Genomic DNA, 18,023 nt, shown 5'->3' on the forward strand with positions numbered 1-18,023 from the left:
TTTGCATCTTGTGCAGGACCAGGTCCTGGAGTATGAGTGTGTGTTGGTGATTGAAGGCCAGACGGTAGTGGTGAATGCCAATGTGGAGGTGGATGAGATAAATCCCACTGTTTTCTACATCACCTGTCAGCTACACAAGGTAAGACATAACAAAAGAACCTTTTCTGCTGTGGAAGCAGGGGCCTCTTTTTTCTTAAAACCGAGAATGTTTTAGTGACTAAAAATAACACTTTCATTTTTAGGCAGAGCTGTTCAGGCTCCAAGAATGAAAGTCCTGTCTAGTGTGATCTCTGGAAATAGCACTGATATTAAAACTCACTTTACTGTAATGTGGAATCAACATAAAATGTTTTGAAGAGGAAGATTGTTAAATATAAGAGAGCTGATCTTTGTCATGACAAAAGGATCCTTTTCCTGAAGAATCCTACTGTGAATTTATCTCAGATATTGATCTGATGGTGTCTCAATCATTTTTGTCAGTCAAAAATTGTATAATGTGTATGTAATTGTAAAATGTATAATTTATAATGTAATCAGATCTCCTCAAAACAGAACTCCTTTACTTCCAATGTTAAACATGCTTTAAGGAACCACAGAGTTTAGTCACGAGATAACTGGATGATTCTAACTCTTTATATTGGGTTTTGTCTGAATGAAGAGAATGCTCAGAATTGGACTTTTTTCCCCCTAAATGTAGCAGAAGGATTCACAGCTCCACTATTTGTGTATCTCTCCACTAACTTTGGCTTGCCATTGCAATTTCTTTTAAAATAATGCTGATGATCATTTTTAAGATGTGTCACTGATCAGCCCCAGAGCTGATAAATCCTTATGTCCCCCAGTAGATACCTCACACACCTCTCACACACACCATACACACCTTGCACCTCACACACCGCACACACCCAGTGATCTTTCCCAGTTTGTATTTAATGTGTTTGCCTGGTGTTTTCCTGGTGAAATCTTTCTCATTCTCCCTTCAGTAGTGCACTTTGAACTATATATATATAAATAAAAAACACTTTGTATTGCACAGTTAGTATTGACCTACACTTTCCATTGCTGGTGAATTATGAATTTCTGACCATGACGAATGTGTCGCTTTTGTCACTCAAGAGTAAATCAAGTCATCAACTCACTGTGATTAAAAGAGTATTAAATATTACTGCAGGTAAAGCATGGTCTATGATAGCATTAGCATAAGCATCCTCCATAGGAACAGTACTCCTAAGTATGTTTGTCTCCTGTCAGTACTCATACACAGCTTTGGAGGAAGAGTACAATGCCATGGTGTACGTGAAGAGGAGGAACACGTTTCATGTCGACACCGTTCAGAACCTGTACGGTGAGTAACCGGAGAGCGAGGAGTCAGGGCATATCAGTCACAATGGGGAGCTAAAATAACGAGGAGTTTTATTTAACCAGAGTTTAATGTGTGTGTTCTATTAGCTATGTTAGATGGAGATTGTTTTTCAGCTCCTGTGTTTGACTTGAGCCGAGGCGTTTAGTGTTGGTTTTGAGAGCTATGCTGAACGTTGTCTCAGGCTAAGTGTTGAGCCTGTAACCACACTGCCTAGACTTGGTCGAGATTACAGGGTTAGAGATATGACGTTAGGGGTTAAGAGGACATAAATAAATGTGTCTGTGAGCTGTCTTTGAACACATGCAGGAAACACAGTGCCTCCGTTCCACACATACGGATTTTATTTGCTCCGATTGTTTTTCAGTTAGTGGGAATGTTTTGGAAGCACCAGAAGGAAGTGGATTACAGATGAACAGCTGTGTTTTGGCTCTCACGTGGAGCACTCCGCGAATGTGTGTGTGTGTGTGTCTGTGTGTCTGTGTGTGCGTGTGTTTTCTCATTGCAGAGCTATGTAGAGTATAATCCCAGGAGGGGGCAATTCAGTAGCTGTATTGGCAGTGTGTTAGTGTTTGTGATGTGTGGAGTTTATAACGCTTAAGCTGCGTTCCTCTGTAGCCCCTCTGGACTTTTTACATCTGTCTGCTCCTGTGACTCTGCAAAAACACTCAAGCACACTGTCATTACACGCTCCTTTATTGTAAACACAAACAGATTGTGTGTTATAGCCATTCACAAACGTCAAAGCAAACTGCTGCATCTCTATAAACACTTTTTATGAGCACTGAACTGAACTGACAATGAGTTGTAACTGTCGTCATTTACATTACGTTAGTCCAATGAGACCCAGTGCCTGGACCGCTAGATCTGTTTAACTGTATGCAGTGGCTCCAGTGTTTCTCTAACAGCTGCCTCCGTGATGTGTTGTTTGAATTCTCATGTTAGTCCTCAGAGGTCAGTTATGTAATTTGATGTTGTACATTTATTTTCTGATAACTGATCTTTTTTGAATGAATCCCATAAAAAAGAGAAAGGAGGAGTCCAGCACACCATAGACCACTAAACAAAGACAGATTCTGTGTGATTACAGGTGGAAAATCAGAGCCTGTTTCAGTGTCTGTGTTAGAGAACGACTGTGTGTAACCCTACCTGTCCTGTCTCTCTCTCTCTCTCTCTCTCTCTCTCTGACAGTGACGTTGTATAACTGTTCGGTGAGGCGTTCGGACTGCAGTCGCTGTTACACAGCCGATCAGAAGTATGGCTGTGTGTGGTGTGGTGGGGCCCAGTCCAGCTGCCTCTTCAGAGACTCCTGTTCAGAACTTGTCGAACACACCTGCCCCGCCCCTGTCATTCACCATGTAAGTCAAACACACCTGCCCCGCTCCTGTCAGTCACCACGTAAGTCAAACACACCTGCCCCGCTCCTGTCAGTCACCACGTAAGTCAAACACACCTGCCCCGCTCCTGTCAGTCACCACGTAAGTCAAACACACCTGCCCCGCTCCTGTCATTCACCACGTAAGTCAAACACACCTGCCCCGCTCCTGTGATTCATCACGTAAGTCAAACACACCTGCCCCGCTCCTGTCATTCACCACGTAAGTCAAACACACCTGCCCCGCTCCTGTCAGTCACCACGTAAGTCAAACACACCTGCCCCGCTCCTGTCAGTCACTACGTAAGTTAGACTGATGAAACACACAACCAGACTGAGAATGCTTTTTCAATGTAAGATGAGCTTTTTGTAACGAAATTCTGATCTGTAGCAGAGCTGTGCTGGTTATATCAATTTTATGTTGGCAGACTTTGGCTACATTCATTTTATATTAACAGGTGTTACACTTAAGTGTCATTTCTACAGGCTGTTTTACAGCATGTTTTTGTATAGTATAACATATGTGCTAATGAAGTTTAGTTGCTGTTTGAAACTGTTTTTGCCCGTAACTTTCTTGCCTTGGTGTTGTAGATTGAGCCCTTGACAGGGGTGGTGGAGGGTGGGACGACTCTTACCATCTCAGGCTCTAACCTGGGTCAGAAACCTCAGGACATCCTGCGCTCTGTCACCGTGGCAGGACTGCCCTGTACTGTTATACCCAGCCTGTACGAGATCTCTTCCAGGTACAGGCACGCACACACGCGCACGCTACATATACACATACACAGGACAGGAATTTCACCAACAACACAACGTCCATGGCCGTCGTTGCCCCTCTCTCTGGCTTTGATGTCCCTTTGAAAATTGCATGTTCACTGGCCACTGGCCTTGGTGCCCTAAATGACTGCCTTTATTGCTGTTAATTTTTTTTCCTGCTTAATAAAGCCAACTGATGTGGCAATTTTTTTGTCTGCCCCACTCCTGTCAAAATACCATGGAAGCCCATTTCTGCCAAAAATCAAGTCAGATAATATGTCACAATAATGAGAATGTGTCTCATAATTATGACTTATCTCATGATTATCACTTAGTATCTCATAATCATGACTTGCTGATCGTGTCTTATAATTATGACTTAGTATCTCATAATTATGAGATACATTCTCATTATTATGACAAACTGTGTGACTTGATTTTTTTTTTCCAACGGAAAACTGGCTTCCATAAAATATTGTCCCCAGCATCAGAACTGTGCGCAAACATTCTACAGCGCTTCGCTCATCTCTGATTGTTTGTAATCAATAATATGTAAATGGGACAGAATCCTGTGTTACATTTGTGAAGTTGTTTTTGATGTTGCGTGGAAAGCATATCTGTTAAGCAAGGCTTTGAAGCGGTTCACGGACTTAAAACGAAAACCAGAAACAATTGATATTTCGCTAGGAACAGAAACAAAACCAGAAACTTTATATACCTATTTTTTAATGTTCTGGAGCAGAAACATTTACTTGAAATAATGGTAACCTGTTAATAACGTTAATATCGTCCTTTCGTTCGCCCTGGCATAAACAACCCATGTCTTCATTCGTGTATACAGAAAAAGCTTAAATGTATAAAAGTTTATAAGTTTCGCTTCGCCGGCCACACGCTTCCATGCTTTTTGTGACATTAACGACAGAGACTACAGAATAAAATATCTACCAATAGACATTTTTATACCGTCCGAAAGATGCATACTGTCATGTCACACAGCCCTACATAGAAAGTTACTAATCGGTATTTCATTACGATCATTTTAAGGTGGAACGCAAAATTAGAAACGTTAAAATGCTGATTCTGCTCGGAACGAACCGATTGGAAAAAAACTTCTGGTTTGAAGCCGTGCTGTCAAGCCTCACGCATTTTCAACATTTCTCATGACGCTGAATCTCACTAACTCGCACGGACTTTCACACTCAGTAGCATAGAATAATAATTATGAGTCCAATAGACTGATGCGCAGTGCGAGTGACAGGTATATTAGCAGGTAGCAGGTATATTAGTCAGCGGTGTTTCAATATACACCGGGTAAGCGCCTTCACCACTGAACAACTTCTTATCTCTATGGGGCGAACATAGACCTGTTTACGAAATGCCGCGCAAATATAAAAATGTGCTTGCACACATATCCCCTGCCAACCTACACGCAACCATATTCCTAGAGACACTCATTTCTCTTTTTTTAATTGCTTTGTTTGAGCCGGCCGTAACAATATAAATTAATGAATAAATTGTTTGGATGAAAATTGTGTTTTTCTTGCTCTATAAGTAGGCCTATCACATTGTGTGCTATAAATCCATTAATGCATTCAGTAAATTAATCTTATATATACCACACATACAAACACACACGCACACCCCCCCATAACACACATAACCACATACATACACGTTCGGTCACCACACCACTCACTGTACAGTTGTACCCAGCCTGTATGAGATCTCCAGGTACACACACACACACACACACACACACACACATATGCACAGGCACACTCAACCATACCAGATCTCCTCAAGGTGAAAGCTGTTTGGTGGAAATTTCTGTGTAGACTGATCTCAGCCTTCAGGGCTTACCTCTCTAAGTGACCACTATCTCTTACTCTCTGTCCCTCTAGAATTGTGTGTACAACTAAAGCCAGTGGAGAGGCCAAGTCTGGTCACGTGTCTGTGGAGGTGATGGCAGGGGGATTAGGTCTGTCCAGCCAGTTATTCCACTACCAGGTCAGTCAGAGAAACACACCTGGCTCTCCCTCCAGTGTCAGGTTTCTGGAATCTGAGGACAGTGCGATCTCATAATAAGACAGCTATCACATGGCATATTCTGACATCATCTTAAACCCTGACATGACCTGCACAGTGCTCTGCCCTACTTAAACTAGCTGCATTGGCCTTTGTGCTTTGCTGATTAGACATGTGCACAGCATATGAAATATCAGACATGGGCTCTTATGTCTGTCTAACCCCTCTCACCCTCATCTTTTGTCGCCATAGGACCCTGTGCTGTTGGAGGTAATCCCAAAAAGGGGTCCAAAAGCAGGGGGCACAGCAGTCACCCTCTTGGGCAGAAACCTCCTCACCGGTCGGCGCAGTGACATCACCGTGCTGCTAGGCAATGTGCCGTGTTCCATGTGAGTGTGAAACGCTCATCGTTCTTTTTGTTTAATGAATTAACGTCATTACCCACAGTCCTCGACAGCCTGTTTCTCTTCTTCCTGCAGCACATCTGTTCACACGGACGCCATTGAGTGCGTGACCGGCAGCAGTAACAGGACGGGAGAGCATGGAGTCACCATGCGATTTGGCAACAGCCAGCGGCATCTCCATGGCAACGATTACCACTACACCCCTGACCCCAACATCACACATGCCATACCTTCAAAGAGTTTCCTCAGGTGTGTGTCTGTGCGTGCATGTGTGTGACAGAGAGAGAGAGAGAGGAGCTTCTCTCCTTCATATTCAAGCATTCATTAACACATGTTGCTACACATTGTCATTACTCTTGTATAAACAAAAATATAAATATTAATAACTGTATCTTCGGTGCATTTGTAGCGGTGGGCGTGTGATCCGGGTTTCAGGTCATAACCTGGATGTAGTTCAGCAGCCACGCATTTGTGTGACCATCACCTCCTCAGAGAGTATTCCACGCAGGAGGAGGAGGAGAAGGGGGAATGCTGAAAGCCTTGTGAATGCTCAGCAAGGAGAGGAAGACATACTGTGGAGGCACAGGCGGATTGTTCCAGAAATGGTCAAAGAGGTGGGAAGGGCCATTCTTCTGATTCTGAAATAGAGACAGGTTACTCAAGACTGCTTACTTAGCCAAGAGAAATTACTGGGATAGTATTGGAATTATTTAAAGTATTTAATTGGAGTTACAAATACATCTTTTCAGTGTCATTGTATTGTTGGAGTGTCATTATATGCGAATGGATTTGAGAATCTTATTTTTATAGATAATTGTAACATGGAGAACTGCAGAACTTCAGTTGTATGCAGTTGTGCAGTGCAGTTTGGAGTTTTAGATTTAGAGAGGTTGTGACATTGAGTTCTTACTGTTTCATAAGTCAGTCTCTCCCTCCCTTCCATCCTCCTGTAGTTTACAGAGCGCTGCGAGGTAAACACCTCCTCACTCCTCCTCTGCCGGACTCCCGGAGTGGAGGCACAGTTGATCGGGACTCAGATTCGGGTGGAGTTCCTCCTCGACAACCTACGCTTCGACTTTAACTCTGTCAGTCAGACTCCCTTTACCTACGAACTCAACCCTACCCTCCGCCCACTCAACCAGCACGACCCCAGCAAACCATTCCGCTACAAGCCAGGCTCCGTCATATCTGTGGAGGTCTGTATGAGAAAGACCATATGATTAAAAAAAAAAAGATTTATGTCTTACCAGCACACTGTACCTGTATGAAACAGTGGGGAATTCGGAGTAAAATGTGAAGCTCATATTTCCTATGGCTCCAGCGGTAACTTTCCGTTTGGTGATTTTGTTGATGGGTTAATTAGTGGATGAGTTGTTCTTATTGAAAATGACCTCCTTTATCCCTCTTTCTTTCTTTCTCTCTCTCTCTCTCTCTCTCTCTCGCTCTTTCTCACCTTCACTTGACTTTGTTTTCTCTCATTTTATCATCGCGTCTCTGCAGGGGGAGAACCTGGACCTGGCCATTTATAAAGAGGAGGTGGTTGCTATGATAGGAGAGGGTGTGTGTGCTGTGAAAACTCTGACCCGGAACCATCTGTACTGTGAGCCGCCTTCCCAGCAGCCCTCCCCGGGACTGGGCCGCAAGCGAGAGGGTGCAGACACACTCCCCGAATTCACAGTGAGTCTACACCCATCTTCAGAACACCCCAAAACACACAGAATCACCCTCAAAATACCTGCAGCTGCACTTCATATACAAGCATAAATGCTTAGATACTTTTTTACACAACATAGATGTATAAGACATAGATATCTGCTTTATCAGTGGTTGATCTGTATTAGTGTCATGTTTCTGTACTGTTTTGAGTCAATGCTGTTGAGTGTTTGAAAGAGCACTCACTTCCACAGATGATGCATATGTGTTTAAGGACTTTTGTTGAAAAGTGATGCTCAAGTAACAAAATATTTGAGTTAAAAAAAATTCCTTTAGATGGACTCTCTCACACAGACTTGTCTTTGGAGGAGAAAAGCGAGGCGTGTCAGAATAAAGAGTAGATTCGTATGTCTCATGATTTTCTCGTTCAGTGATGCTGGCTGTAGCCGTAGGTTTGTAACCGTGGAGATGTGTTGCTGAACCGAGGACTGTGTGTTTTCTCCTCAGGTGCAGATGGGAAATCTGAACTTCTCCCTGGGCAGAGTGCAGTATGACACACTCAGTCAGTCCACTTTCCCCATGGAGGCGCAGATCGGAGTGGGCGTGGTGGCCTCTCTCGTCGCCTTGATCGTTCTCATTATAGTACTGATATACAGGTCTGTGTGTATGTCTGTGTGTATGTCTGTGTGTATCTGTGCGTGTATGGGTGTGTGTGTGTGTGTATCTGTGCGTGTATGGGTGTGTTTGTCTGTGGGTGTGTGTGTGTGTGTATCTGTGCGTGTATGGGTGTGTATGTCTGTGTGTGTGTGTGTATCTGTGCGTGTATGGGTGTGTATGTCTGTGGGTGTGTGTGTGTGTGTGTATGTCTGTGGGTGTGTGTGTGTGTATCTGTGCGTGTATGGGTGTGTATGTCTGTGGGTGTGTGTGTGTGTGTGTGTGTGTGTGTGTATCTGTGCGTGTATGGGTGTGTATGTCTGTGGGTGTGTGTGTGTGTGTGTATGTCTGTGGGTGTGTGTGTGTGTATCTGTGCGTGTATGGGTGTGTATGTCTGTGGGTGTGTGTGTGTGTGTGTGTGTGTGTATCTGTGCGTGTATGGGTGTGTATGTCTGTGGGTGTGTGTGTGTGTGTGTGTGTGTGTGTGTGTGTGTGTATCTGTGCGTGTATGGGTGTGTTTGTCTGTGGGTGGGTGTGTGTGTGTGTGTATCTGTGCGTGTATGGGTGTGTATGTCTGTGGGTGTGTGTGTATCTGTGCGTGTATGGGTGTGTATGTCTGTGGGTGTGTGTGTGTGTGTGTGTGTGTGTATCTGTGCGTGTATGGGTGTGTCTGTCTGTCTGAGTCCACGTTAAGTGATGTGGCACTTCGGCATCTCTTGGTATTTATAGAAACTTGCTCCTTTAAGCTAAGGCTCAGATTTGTCTCTAGTGTGAATTACAGACAGAGACTCAGTGAAGAACATCTGCTTTCTGTTCTGTGTCCTCCCTCAGGCTCATCAGAATCTGTCTGTAGTCTGACTCTATCTCTTCATCACACTCAGTCTCTCTCTCTCTCTTACTCTCTTTCTCTCTCTCTCTCTCTCTCTCTCTCAGGAGGAAGAGTAAACAGGCGTTGAGGGACTATAAGAAGGTGCAGATTCAACTGGAGAATCTTGAGACCAGTGTCAGAGACCGCTGCAAAAAAGAGTTTACAGGTAACAGGGTGGACAGATACACAGCTTTACTTTCAGGAGTGGCTCAGAGAGATATGGTCAGAAGAGGAAAGAGTCTTCTTTTCCTTTATGAGAAAACAAATAAACATCACAGATGAAAGTGTTGATGTGGAAAACTGATCTGGAGTTTTATGCTTTAGTCAGGCAAGATTTTGACAGGGGGAATGTTTCACACCATTCCTTTGAATGATTTAGCTTTATTGAGGTACTGAAAATGGACCAGATCCCTCCCTATATGAGACCTCAAATAAGCAAACTCCAAGAGCCCTTTAGTCCTGAGAGAGCCTTTGTCAGAGGTCATGACCTTTGACCTTTCCCGGCAGACCTGATGACTGAAATGATGGACATGTCCAGTGACCTGGTGGGATCAGGAATTCCGTTCTTGGATTACCGGATGTACGCAGAGAGGATCTTCTTTCCGGGCCATCGGGAATCTCCTCTCCGCAGGGAGCTGGATGTTCAGGAGTGCCGGCGAGCGACAGTGGAGCAGGGACTGGTCCAGCTCTCAAACCTGCTCAACAGTAAACTCTTCCTCACCAAGGTAACTCAGGACATCTTCATCCTCAATGCTGTTATCTGACAAAACTGTCTGAAAGGTAAACATGTTGTGTGTACATGCTTATGAAGTCAGTTATTACTCCTGTCTTTGAGTTTGATTAATTACTGTTCCTCTAGCGTCTTGACATAGTGCAGTGTTTAATTTCTCCTGTACTTACCTCAGTTCATCCACACTTTGGAGAGCCAGCGTACGTTCTCGCCCAGAGACCGAGCCTACGTGGCCTCCCTGCTCACCGTGGCCCTCCATGGGAAGCTGGAATACTTCACTGACATCCTCAAAACCCTGCTCAACCACCTGGTGGAGCAGTATGTGGCTAAAAACCCCAAACTCATGCTCCGCAGGTGAGCCTACTGAGGGACCGAGTATAGTCGCCTAACTGGAGACAGGATTGGTTTTATTCATATTTAGTTAGGACTTTGCATGTGCTGTTGTAAGAATGGAACACAGATAAAGGAGTAAAGGGTTTTAGTTTGTAATCAGTGAAGCCTCAAACAGTGTGCCTGGCTCTTTTACAGGACTGAGACGGTCGTAGAGAAACTCTTAACCAACTGGATGTCCATCTGCCTCTATGCCTTCCTAAGGGTCAGTGTCAACATCTTCTCCTCAGGGTTTCCACTAGGATTTTTTCTTGCCGGTCTGGTGTCCAGAAAGACTTTATTTTACCAGACAAATTTGAGACTTACGGGTCACGTTTCAACAGTCTGTCTTACAAATGCAAATATAATGGATACCTAGGTTGATGAAAGAATGACAACGACCTCAAATCAGTTTGACTATTTAATGAACAGTAATGAATAAGGAAAACAAACAGTAACGATTGAGCAAAACCTCAACATTAGCTGCTGAAATAGGCTATTATGAAACATCTGTAACTTGTAACATCTGAAAGTCCTCCGCTGCCAACTTGAGATCAAACATGTCCGATGTGTCTTTGCAGCTTGCAGTGTTGTTAACAGGCTGTTTCGCTGTCAAAACACAAATATCCTGTTTAGGGATAGTCTTCGTAATAGCTACTTTTTATATGAGACTTATGACCAGACATTTTGACCAGAAAGTTTTTAATTTATCAGTTTCTTTTTATCAATTTTACCAGGCAAAACCCAGTAATTACCAGCTGGAAACCTGTGTGTGTGTGTGTGTGTGTGTGTGTGTGTGTGTGTGTGTGTGCGTGTGTGTGCGTGTGTGTGTGTGTGTGTGTGTGTATGCACAGTATATGTTTGTGTAGAAATATCCCCCTCCGCTAACCACGGAGATCATGTTTGTATCATTCTCAAAAAAAAGGAAACTCCATTTTTGAGCCTTTTTTTTTATTATGAAAACACAATCTAGAGGCTAAGACTAATTGATTCCCCATAGCCACCCAAGGTCTCCTGTTTACTGTATCTCCTTTCCCTGATGTCTGACTGTCTGTTTACTGTGTCTCCTTTCCCTGATGTCTGACTGTCTGTTTACTGTGTCTCCTTTCCCTGATGTCTGACTGTATCTCCTTTCCCTGATGTCTGACTGTATCTCCTTTCCCTGATGTCTGACTGTATCTCCTTTCCCTGATGTCTGACTGGGTTGTGTCTCTCCATCAGGACTCTGCTGGTGAGTCTCTCTACATGCTCTTTAGGGCCATTAAACACCAGGTGGATAAAGGTCCAGTGGATGCCGTGACTGGAAAAGCAAAATACACCCTCAACGATAACCGCCTCCTGAGGGAAGATGTGGAGTACCGTACTCTGGTCAGCAGCACCTCCCCCTTTCACCAGTAGTACCCATTTTCACCAGCACCTTCTCCTTTCACCACTGAATTAGAATATCCTCTCATCCCCCATTCACAACAAACTCCAGACTTGTTTGGTGTTTGATCAGTTTTTACCCACCGATTATTCAGTGCAAAAGGGTGTACCCACTATGACATCATAATGCTAATGGTCTCCCAGTATCTGTCTAATCACAAATCAAACACACATGTTCCACAGCCAATATGTGCAGTGTCTAACAATCTCAGCAGCACAGCACACTACAGAACACAGCCATACACCAAATGACTCTTTAAGCACAGGGAGGCAAGCTGTGTCTGATTGCAGGGGATAGCAGGTATATGTAATGGGTAGTAGTCAAAGAGACAAATAGAAAACATCTGTGCCTATTAGCAAGTATATAAACTAAATCTAAACATAAATAAACATAAATGTAAACTTATTTGGGGAACAGTATGGGTTTTAGTGGTAGATGGCTAGACTCAACACATACAGTTCATCAAACCCCTAACTCAGTGTGACTGAAGACACACGGCTCTCATTTACACAGAACCACTGCACAATCAGAATAGTTTTAATGTGATGTGTGGCTCAGTGATTGTGAAGGAGAGGCAACAGTTCCACTCCTTATCTGTCACCCAGATCTCACACACCAGTGTGAATGGGTCCGACTCACTCATTATACTCTCTGAATGGGGCTGAGAGGATAGACTTGCTGATCTCCCAGTGAATCTGCTGTGATGGAGAAATCAAATGAACCAGTCCTGCAAATATTAGGCTACAGCCCTGAAGGAGCAGTGGAATATTGTTAGGGGAGCACTGTTGGAGGAGCAGTGGAACATTGTTAGGGGAGCAGTGGAACATTGTTAGGGGAGCGGTGGAACATTGTTAGGGGAGCAGTGGAACATTGTTAGGGGAGCAGTGGAACATTGTTAGGGAAACTGTGGAGCACTGTAGGACCATCAGTGAAGTATGGTTAGGCTGTCAGACATGTCTTTCTATATGAAGGTTTAATTCTCTGTCTCAGATAAGATCTGCAGAGTTAGATCAATAAGCACTAAGGACGTTGTCGGGACCTTTTTTTTTGTTTGTTTGTTTGTTTTTTGGTCTGGTCGCTCAGAGCCTCAGGAGCTTTGGTCTGATTGTGTGAACAGAAATACTGAGTGTTGTTCCAGAGTTAATTAGATTGCCGTATCATCAGAGCTGGATTATACTCCCAAATCATTCACAGCTGAGGAATACCCTTTGCTAAAGTCACAGAACCTCTGCCACTTAGGAAAAGGAGAGAGAGGAATCATGGGAACATATGGGTATGGATACATATGAACAAACTTCCAGGATATATCAGTTAACATGTGAGGGGATTCAGACATGTAATATAACTTTTATTTTGGCTTTGCCTGCCCGTGTAAATTCATTACAGAGGAGAAAATGTAAGAGAAAATATAAGCATAGAAGGATGAATAAGTGATGCAGTGAATCCAGGTTTCTCCATCATTCTCCTGACATGCTTACAGGCAGTTTTTTAAATGTTTCTGCTCCACAATTTTTTTATTTCTCTGTAGACATTAAATGTGCTGATGCAAGGCGTTGGGGTGAACGAGACTCAGCCTGTGGCTGCCAAGGTCTTAGACTGCGACACCATCACACAAGTCAAAGAGAAGATTCTAGACCAGGTCTACAAAGGAACATCCTTCTCTCACAGACCACACACCGACTCTCTGGACTTAGGTGAGTTCTCGATTTCTCAAGCCTAAACTCCCTCATCAGCACTGACTCCTCTGACAGCAGTAACTCTCTGTCTTGCTCTGGCATGTCTCAGGATGTAATGTTTGTCCTCTGCATGTTCACAGAGTGGCGTTCAGGTGTGGCAGGTCACCTGATTCTCTCAGACGAAGACCTGACATCTGTGGTCCAAGGGAACTGGAAACGCCTTAACACACTCCAACACTACAAGGTCCACATGAGTACAACGTACATTCACTTACGTGTTCATATGACAGTTTATATCAGGTCCGTAGTTTCTACCGTAGACAGAGTAACACTGTCCTACACAGAGCTAAATATCTCACCAGTAAACACACTGCAGCTGTATTTGGTAAGTGAGGTTTGAGGAACCTGACAGTGTCTGTTGCTTGTCTTTTGACTGTGTTACTGTCACTCCTGAAGGTGCCCGACGGAGCAACGGTGGCATTGGTTCCTCGACACAGCAAGCATATTCACCATGACAACCACGACTACGTGGCAGGCGAGAGTGAGTGATGTTTATGCACATGCATAGACCTTTTACTGGGTTTTTTTTTTTTTTCAGACTGTCACTTTTTATCTCTAGATACATGAAATTGTACTCTGTCATTAAGGAACATGCCTGAAAAAGAGGATACACATGTCAGGGAAGATTTGGAGAAAGTGTGTTTACTCATGTTAGTCTCCTCATAAAACAGCTCCACAGCGTACTCACAAAAACTCACTCCCTTCCTCACATATTACTCCATGTTCTCTCTCTTTCATTTCCCTGCTCCCTGGCTTTGTGGGCACGGTAGAGACACCGATGTTGGAGGATGCAGATGAAGGTGGCGTTCGGCTGTGGCACCTGGTCAAAGCCAGCGAGGAGCCGGAGCTGCCCAAACACAGGCGTGGCAGTCTGAGAGAGAGAGAGAGAGCTAAGGCCATTCCAGAGATCTACCTCACACGCCTGCTCTCCATGAAGGTACACAAGTACACACATACACATACACAAGCACACACACTTCAACCAGCACACAACATGCTGGTTCATTTCCTTCTTTCCCTCTCTCTTTTTGCCTCTGCGTGTCTGTATCCAGGGTACGTTACAGAAGTTTGTGGATGATCTGTTCACTGTGATCCTGAGCACCACTCGGCCTGTTCCTCTGGCAGTCAAATACTTCTTTGACCTGCTGGACGACCAGGCAGCACACCATGGAATCTCTGATTCTGAGACCATCCACATCTGGAAGACCAACAGGTACAATCACTCTCTCTCTCACACACACACACGCACACACACACACGCACGCACGCACACACTCCAAATGAAAACTGGTTCCACATCAAAGAATGGTTACACATAACATACACACAGTCTCCCAACGAAAATCAGTTATTCACACAGACACTTAGTGTCCCAGTGAAAAGGAACAGGCACAGCTACACACTTTCTCCCAGTGCTGTACAATCTCTGAGAGAGAATTTCATTGAATCTCAGCTCAACTCAGCAGATTATGGCTTATTCAGTGACCTATTCATTTGTCATTCATTCGTTTTTCATTATCACTCATTAGTTCTAATAAGAGATCCTCAGGTCCCACAGCAACTACCTGAAGCTTTCCATTCACAAGCTTTTACTACAACACTGTCTCCCAGACAGTCAGGCCCAGACAGAGCCGGCTCACTCTTAATGAGAATAATGAGAACGACAACAGAAATTCAAACCACTCACACTAATCAAATTAAAGAGAACATTTTTGGAGTCAGGAGAAAAGTGAAGGTGACTGCTGAAAATAGTCCTGATTGTGTAAGGAGATTGTGTGTGGGTTATTGAGGATGCTCTGTCTTGTGTCTGGCAGTCTCCCTTTGCGATTCTGGATCAACATCTTGAAGAATCCACAGTTCATCTTTGATGTGCAGGCATCAGACAACGTGGACGCCGTGCTGTCCGTCATCGCTCAGACCTTCATGGATTCCTGTACCATCGCAGAACACAAACTGGGCCGGGTAAGACAGAAGAGCGAGACCATTAACAAAAGCAGGGAGGAGGAGACTGAGAGAGAGAGAGGAGAGTGGAGGAATTAGCAGGGGTGGAGGAGGAGCAGTAGGAGGAAGAGAGAGAATAGATGAGTAGGTTGGAAAGAACGAGGTGATGGAATGAGAGGGCAGAATTGGAGAAAGAAGAAAAGAAAGAGTTGGAAGTGAATGACTGAAGACAGGATGGATGCAAAAGGGAATGGAGGTCAAAAAAGATGATGGGAGAGTTGAAAAGGAAGTTCAAAAACAAGTTTTGGAGATGCTGTGTCTGAAATGGTGGGCGGACCTTACAGCTCATGAGTATGCATGAGGTATTGCATATATACTCCACAGAAGGGTTTCTGAATAAACATGAGGTGGGAAACCATATAGCAAGAATGAAGGTACATTTGAAGTACCATAACACATTAGGGACATGAATATTTTATAGCGTTTTCTCTCTCTCTCTCTCTCTCTCTCTCAGGACTCTCCTATTAACAAACTACTGTATGCAAGAGACATCCCTCGCTACAAGCAAATGGTAGAAAGGTAAGAAGAAAAATGTGGGTATGTCCTCTCTCCATTGTGAGACGATGAGCATAGAGAAATTTTATACACTGACACTTCATGGAGTCTTCTCTGACTATGTCTCTCTGTGTGCCAGGTACTACGCTGATATCAGACAGACCATCTCCGCCAGTGATCAGGAGATGAACTCTGCTCTGGCCGAACTCTCCAGGGTGAGGCTTATAAACACACAGCTCTGTTCCCTTCGGTTTTATTGCTTTCAGCCTTTTGGGTTATAGTGGTGTGGTCTTTTTTATTTATTTATTTATTTATTTATTTTAAATACCGGACCAGGTTTACATTCTTTTCACTGGCATTCTGTAATACGAACAGCACTGCATTGTCCAGTCTGTAATTCGAACAACACCACATTGTCCAATATGTTTCTTTTTCCTCTTGGTCCAGAATTACTCTGGAGAACTGAATTACCTGGTGGCCCTGCACGAACTCTACAAATACATCAACAAATATTATGACCAGGTTGGTTCCAAAAGAGCCATCGGCCTCACGCTTACTCTGCTTCACTTTAAAGCCTCCTTAAAGAAACAGTCTGGGCTGATAGACTCTGAGAAATAGGAGAGAGTTTCTGAGGCAATTTTAACGGCTGAAATCTCTGACTGTATGTGTGTGTGTGTGTTTGACAGATCATCACTGCCTTAGAGGAGGACAGTACAGCTCAGAAGATGCAGCTGGGCTATCGGCTCCAGCAGATAGCAGCAGCGGTGGAGAACAAAGTGACGGACTTGTGACAGAGAAGCTGTGGCTTAAGCTAAACCTAAGGAGAGGGAAGGTCACGGAATGAGAAAAGACAAGCAAACAGATTAAATATTGCACATGGTAGTCGCAGAGACCTGAACTTGGCGGATGGATGGATGGATGGATGAATGGATGGATGGATAGACGGAGAGGAGAACATGAGAAGTGTGGGACCACATGAAAAAATGGACATCTACTGCCTTTTTTAGGGTTGTTGATAAAAATGGATGAAAATGGACTTTTCTTTTGACCCTTGAGGTAGAGTTTAGTGTGCAGAGTGTTCAGAGAGCACTCTGTAAGAGGAGATACATGGTTTGGACAGGGAAACATAAGCTCTCACTCACTCACACACACACACACACAGTTTTACATCGGAGTGATGGGTACACTGGGTTTTTTGGGAGAGCACCAGCTCACTGAATTTTCTAAGGAGGGGGAAAAGTTGCTTTTTCCCATGGGAAAAGTGTGTACTGTGCGTGTTGAAATTTAACATAGACACCTCCCTCCTCAAGCAGCTCTGGAATGGAGGACTCCTCCCTTATTGTGTCTGTTATTTGCTGACTCGTAGCTGGCTGTGTTGACTTTGTTTGGTTGTTCATTATTCAGCCAATTTTCTTCTCCTTTCTTTCAAGTGCCGAGCTCCAGTTTGAGTCACTTAGAAACATCTGAGTTGACATGGTAACTTTGTTTGTTAGGAACACATATACATGCGTGTATCAGCCAGGTCATCACAGCCATAGGTTATGTTTGTTTGTTTATTTTACACTGTTCAGTAGTCAGAGAGCTGGGACACAGGTAATGTACAGGTCACAGAAACATCTGACATGGTACCATTTGGATGATGAGAACCGTGTGCTCCTCAATCCTCAATATTCTCTTATTTTGAGAATATTTTGCCCTGTCTTCCCCCTCTTAAATCTTTTTTACTGTGTGCTCACGCATGTGTATGTATATGTGTATGTGTGTGTGTGTGTGTGTGAGCATGTGTATGTGTAATCCTGTGTGTTCATTCGGTTTACACTCACTAATTTAGTTGTCTCTGTTTAATAGAAATGATGAACACAGACATGGCATTTATTTTAAGTCCCATGCCCCCCCGCCCACCCCATCCGAATTTCAAAATTATTGGAATTTATGCTTAGCAAAGTGCATCAGAGTAAAACCTTACTGCAATTGGGCTATTGTGGTTATTTATTTGACTTTTAAAAATTCAAATTTCATTTGTTTCACTGCCCCCCCCCCCTCTCGAAATCACAAAGATAATTCCACCACACATCCGTCCAAACAGTACAAAGGAGTCAGGTCCTGTTTTTTGGTTTGTTTATTTGTTTTTTGTCTTGTTTTTTTTTTGGAAGATAAATGTTTGAACACAA

The 18,023-nt window shown here is 43.8% G+C and overlaps 1 protein-coding gene across 1 annotated transcript in view; it reads left to right on the plus strand.

The window, feature by feature from the left end:
* Positions 1–16,931, plus strand: part of plxnb1b (plexin b1b) — a 59,116-nt gene extending 42,185 nt beyond the window's left edge. Inside the window, 26 exon segments of the mRNA XM_030776629.1 lie at positions 17–139; positions 1,252–1,345; positions 2,552–2,718; positions 3,327–3,478; positions 5,393–5,498; positions 5,769–5,911; positions 5,996–6,169; positions 6,330–6,534; positions 6,874–7,116; positions 7,421–7,597; positions 8,081–8,229; positions 9,161–9,261; positions 9,603–9,820; positions 10,001–10,179; positions 10,354–10,420; positions 11,416–11,562; positions 13,149–13,314; positions 13,437–13,540; positions 13,753–13,837; positions 14,127–14,293; positions 14,409–14,569; positions 15,171–15,318; positions 15,812–15,876; positions 15,992–16,067; positions 16,300–16,374; positions 16,539–16,931. Of these exon segments, the coding sequence (XP_030632489.1) occupies positions 17–139; positions 1,252–1,345; positions 2,552–2,718; positions 3,327–3,478; positions 5,393–5,498; positions 5,769–5,911; positions 5,996–6,169; positions 6,330–6,534; positions 6,874–7,116; positions 7,421–7,597; positions 8,081–8,229; positions 9,161–9,261; positions 9,603–9,820; positions 10,001–10,179; positions 10,354–10,420; positions 11,416–11,562; positions 13,149–13,314; positions 13,437–13,540; positions 13,753–13,837; positions 14,127–14,293; positions 14,409–14,569; positions 15,171–15,318; positions 15,812–15,876; positions 15,992–16,067; positions 16,300–16,374; positions 16,539–16,643 (3,597 nt within the window). The 3' untranslated portion in view covers positions 16,644–16,931.
* Positions 16,932–18,023: the final 1,092 nt, after the last annotated feature.

Source organism: Chanos chanos, chromosome 6 (genome assembly GCF_902362185.1).
Source record: "Chanos chanos chromosome 6, fChaCha1.1, whole genome shotgun sequence".
NCBI classification, from domain to species: Eukaryota; Metazoa; Chordata; class Actinopteri; order Gonorynchiformes; family Chanidae; genus Chanos; species Chanos chanos.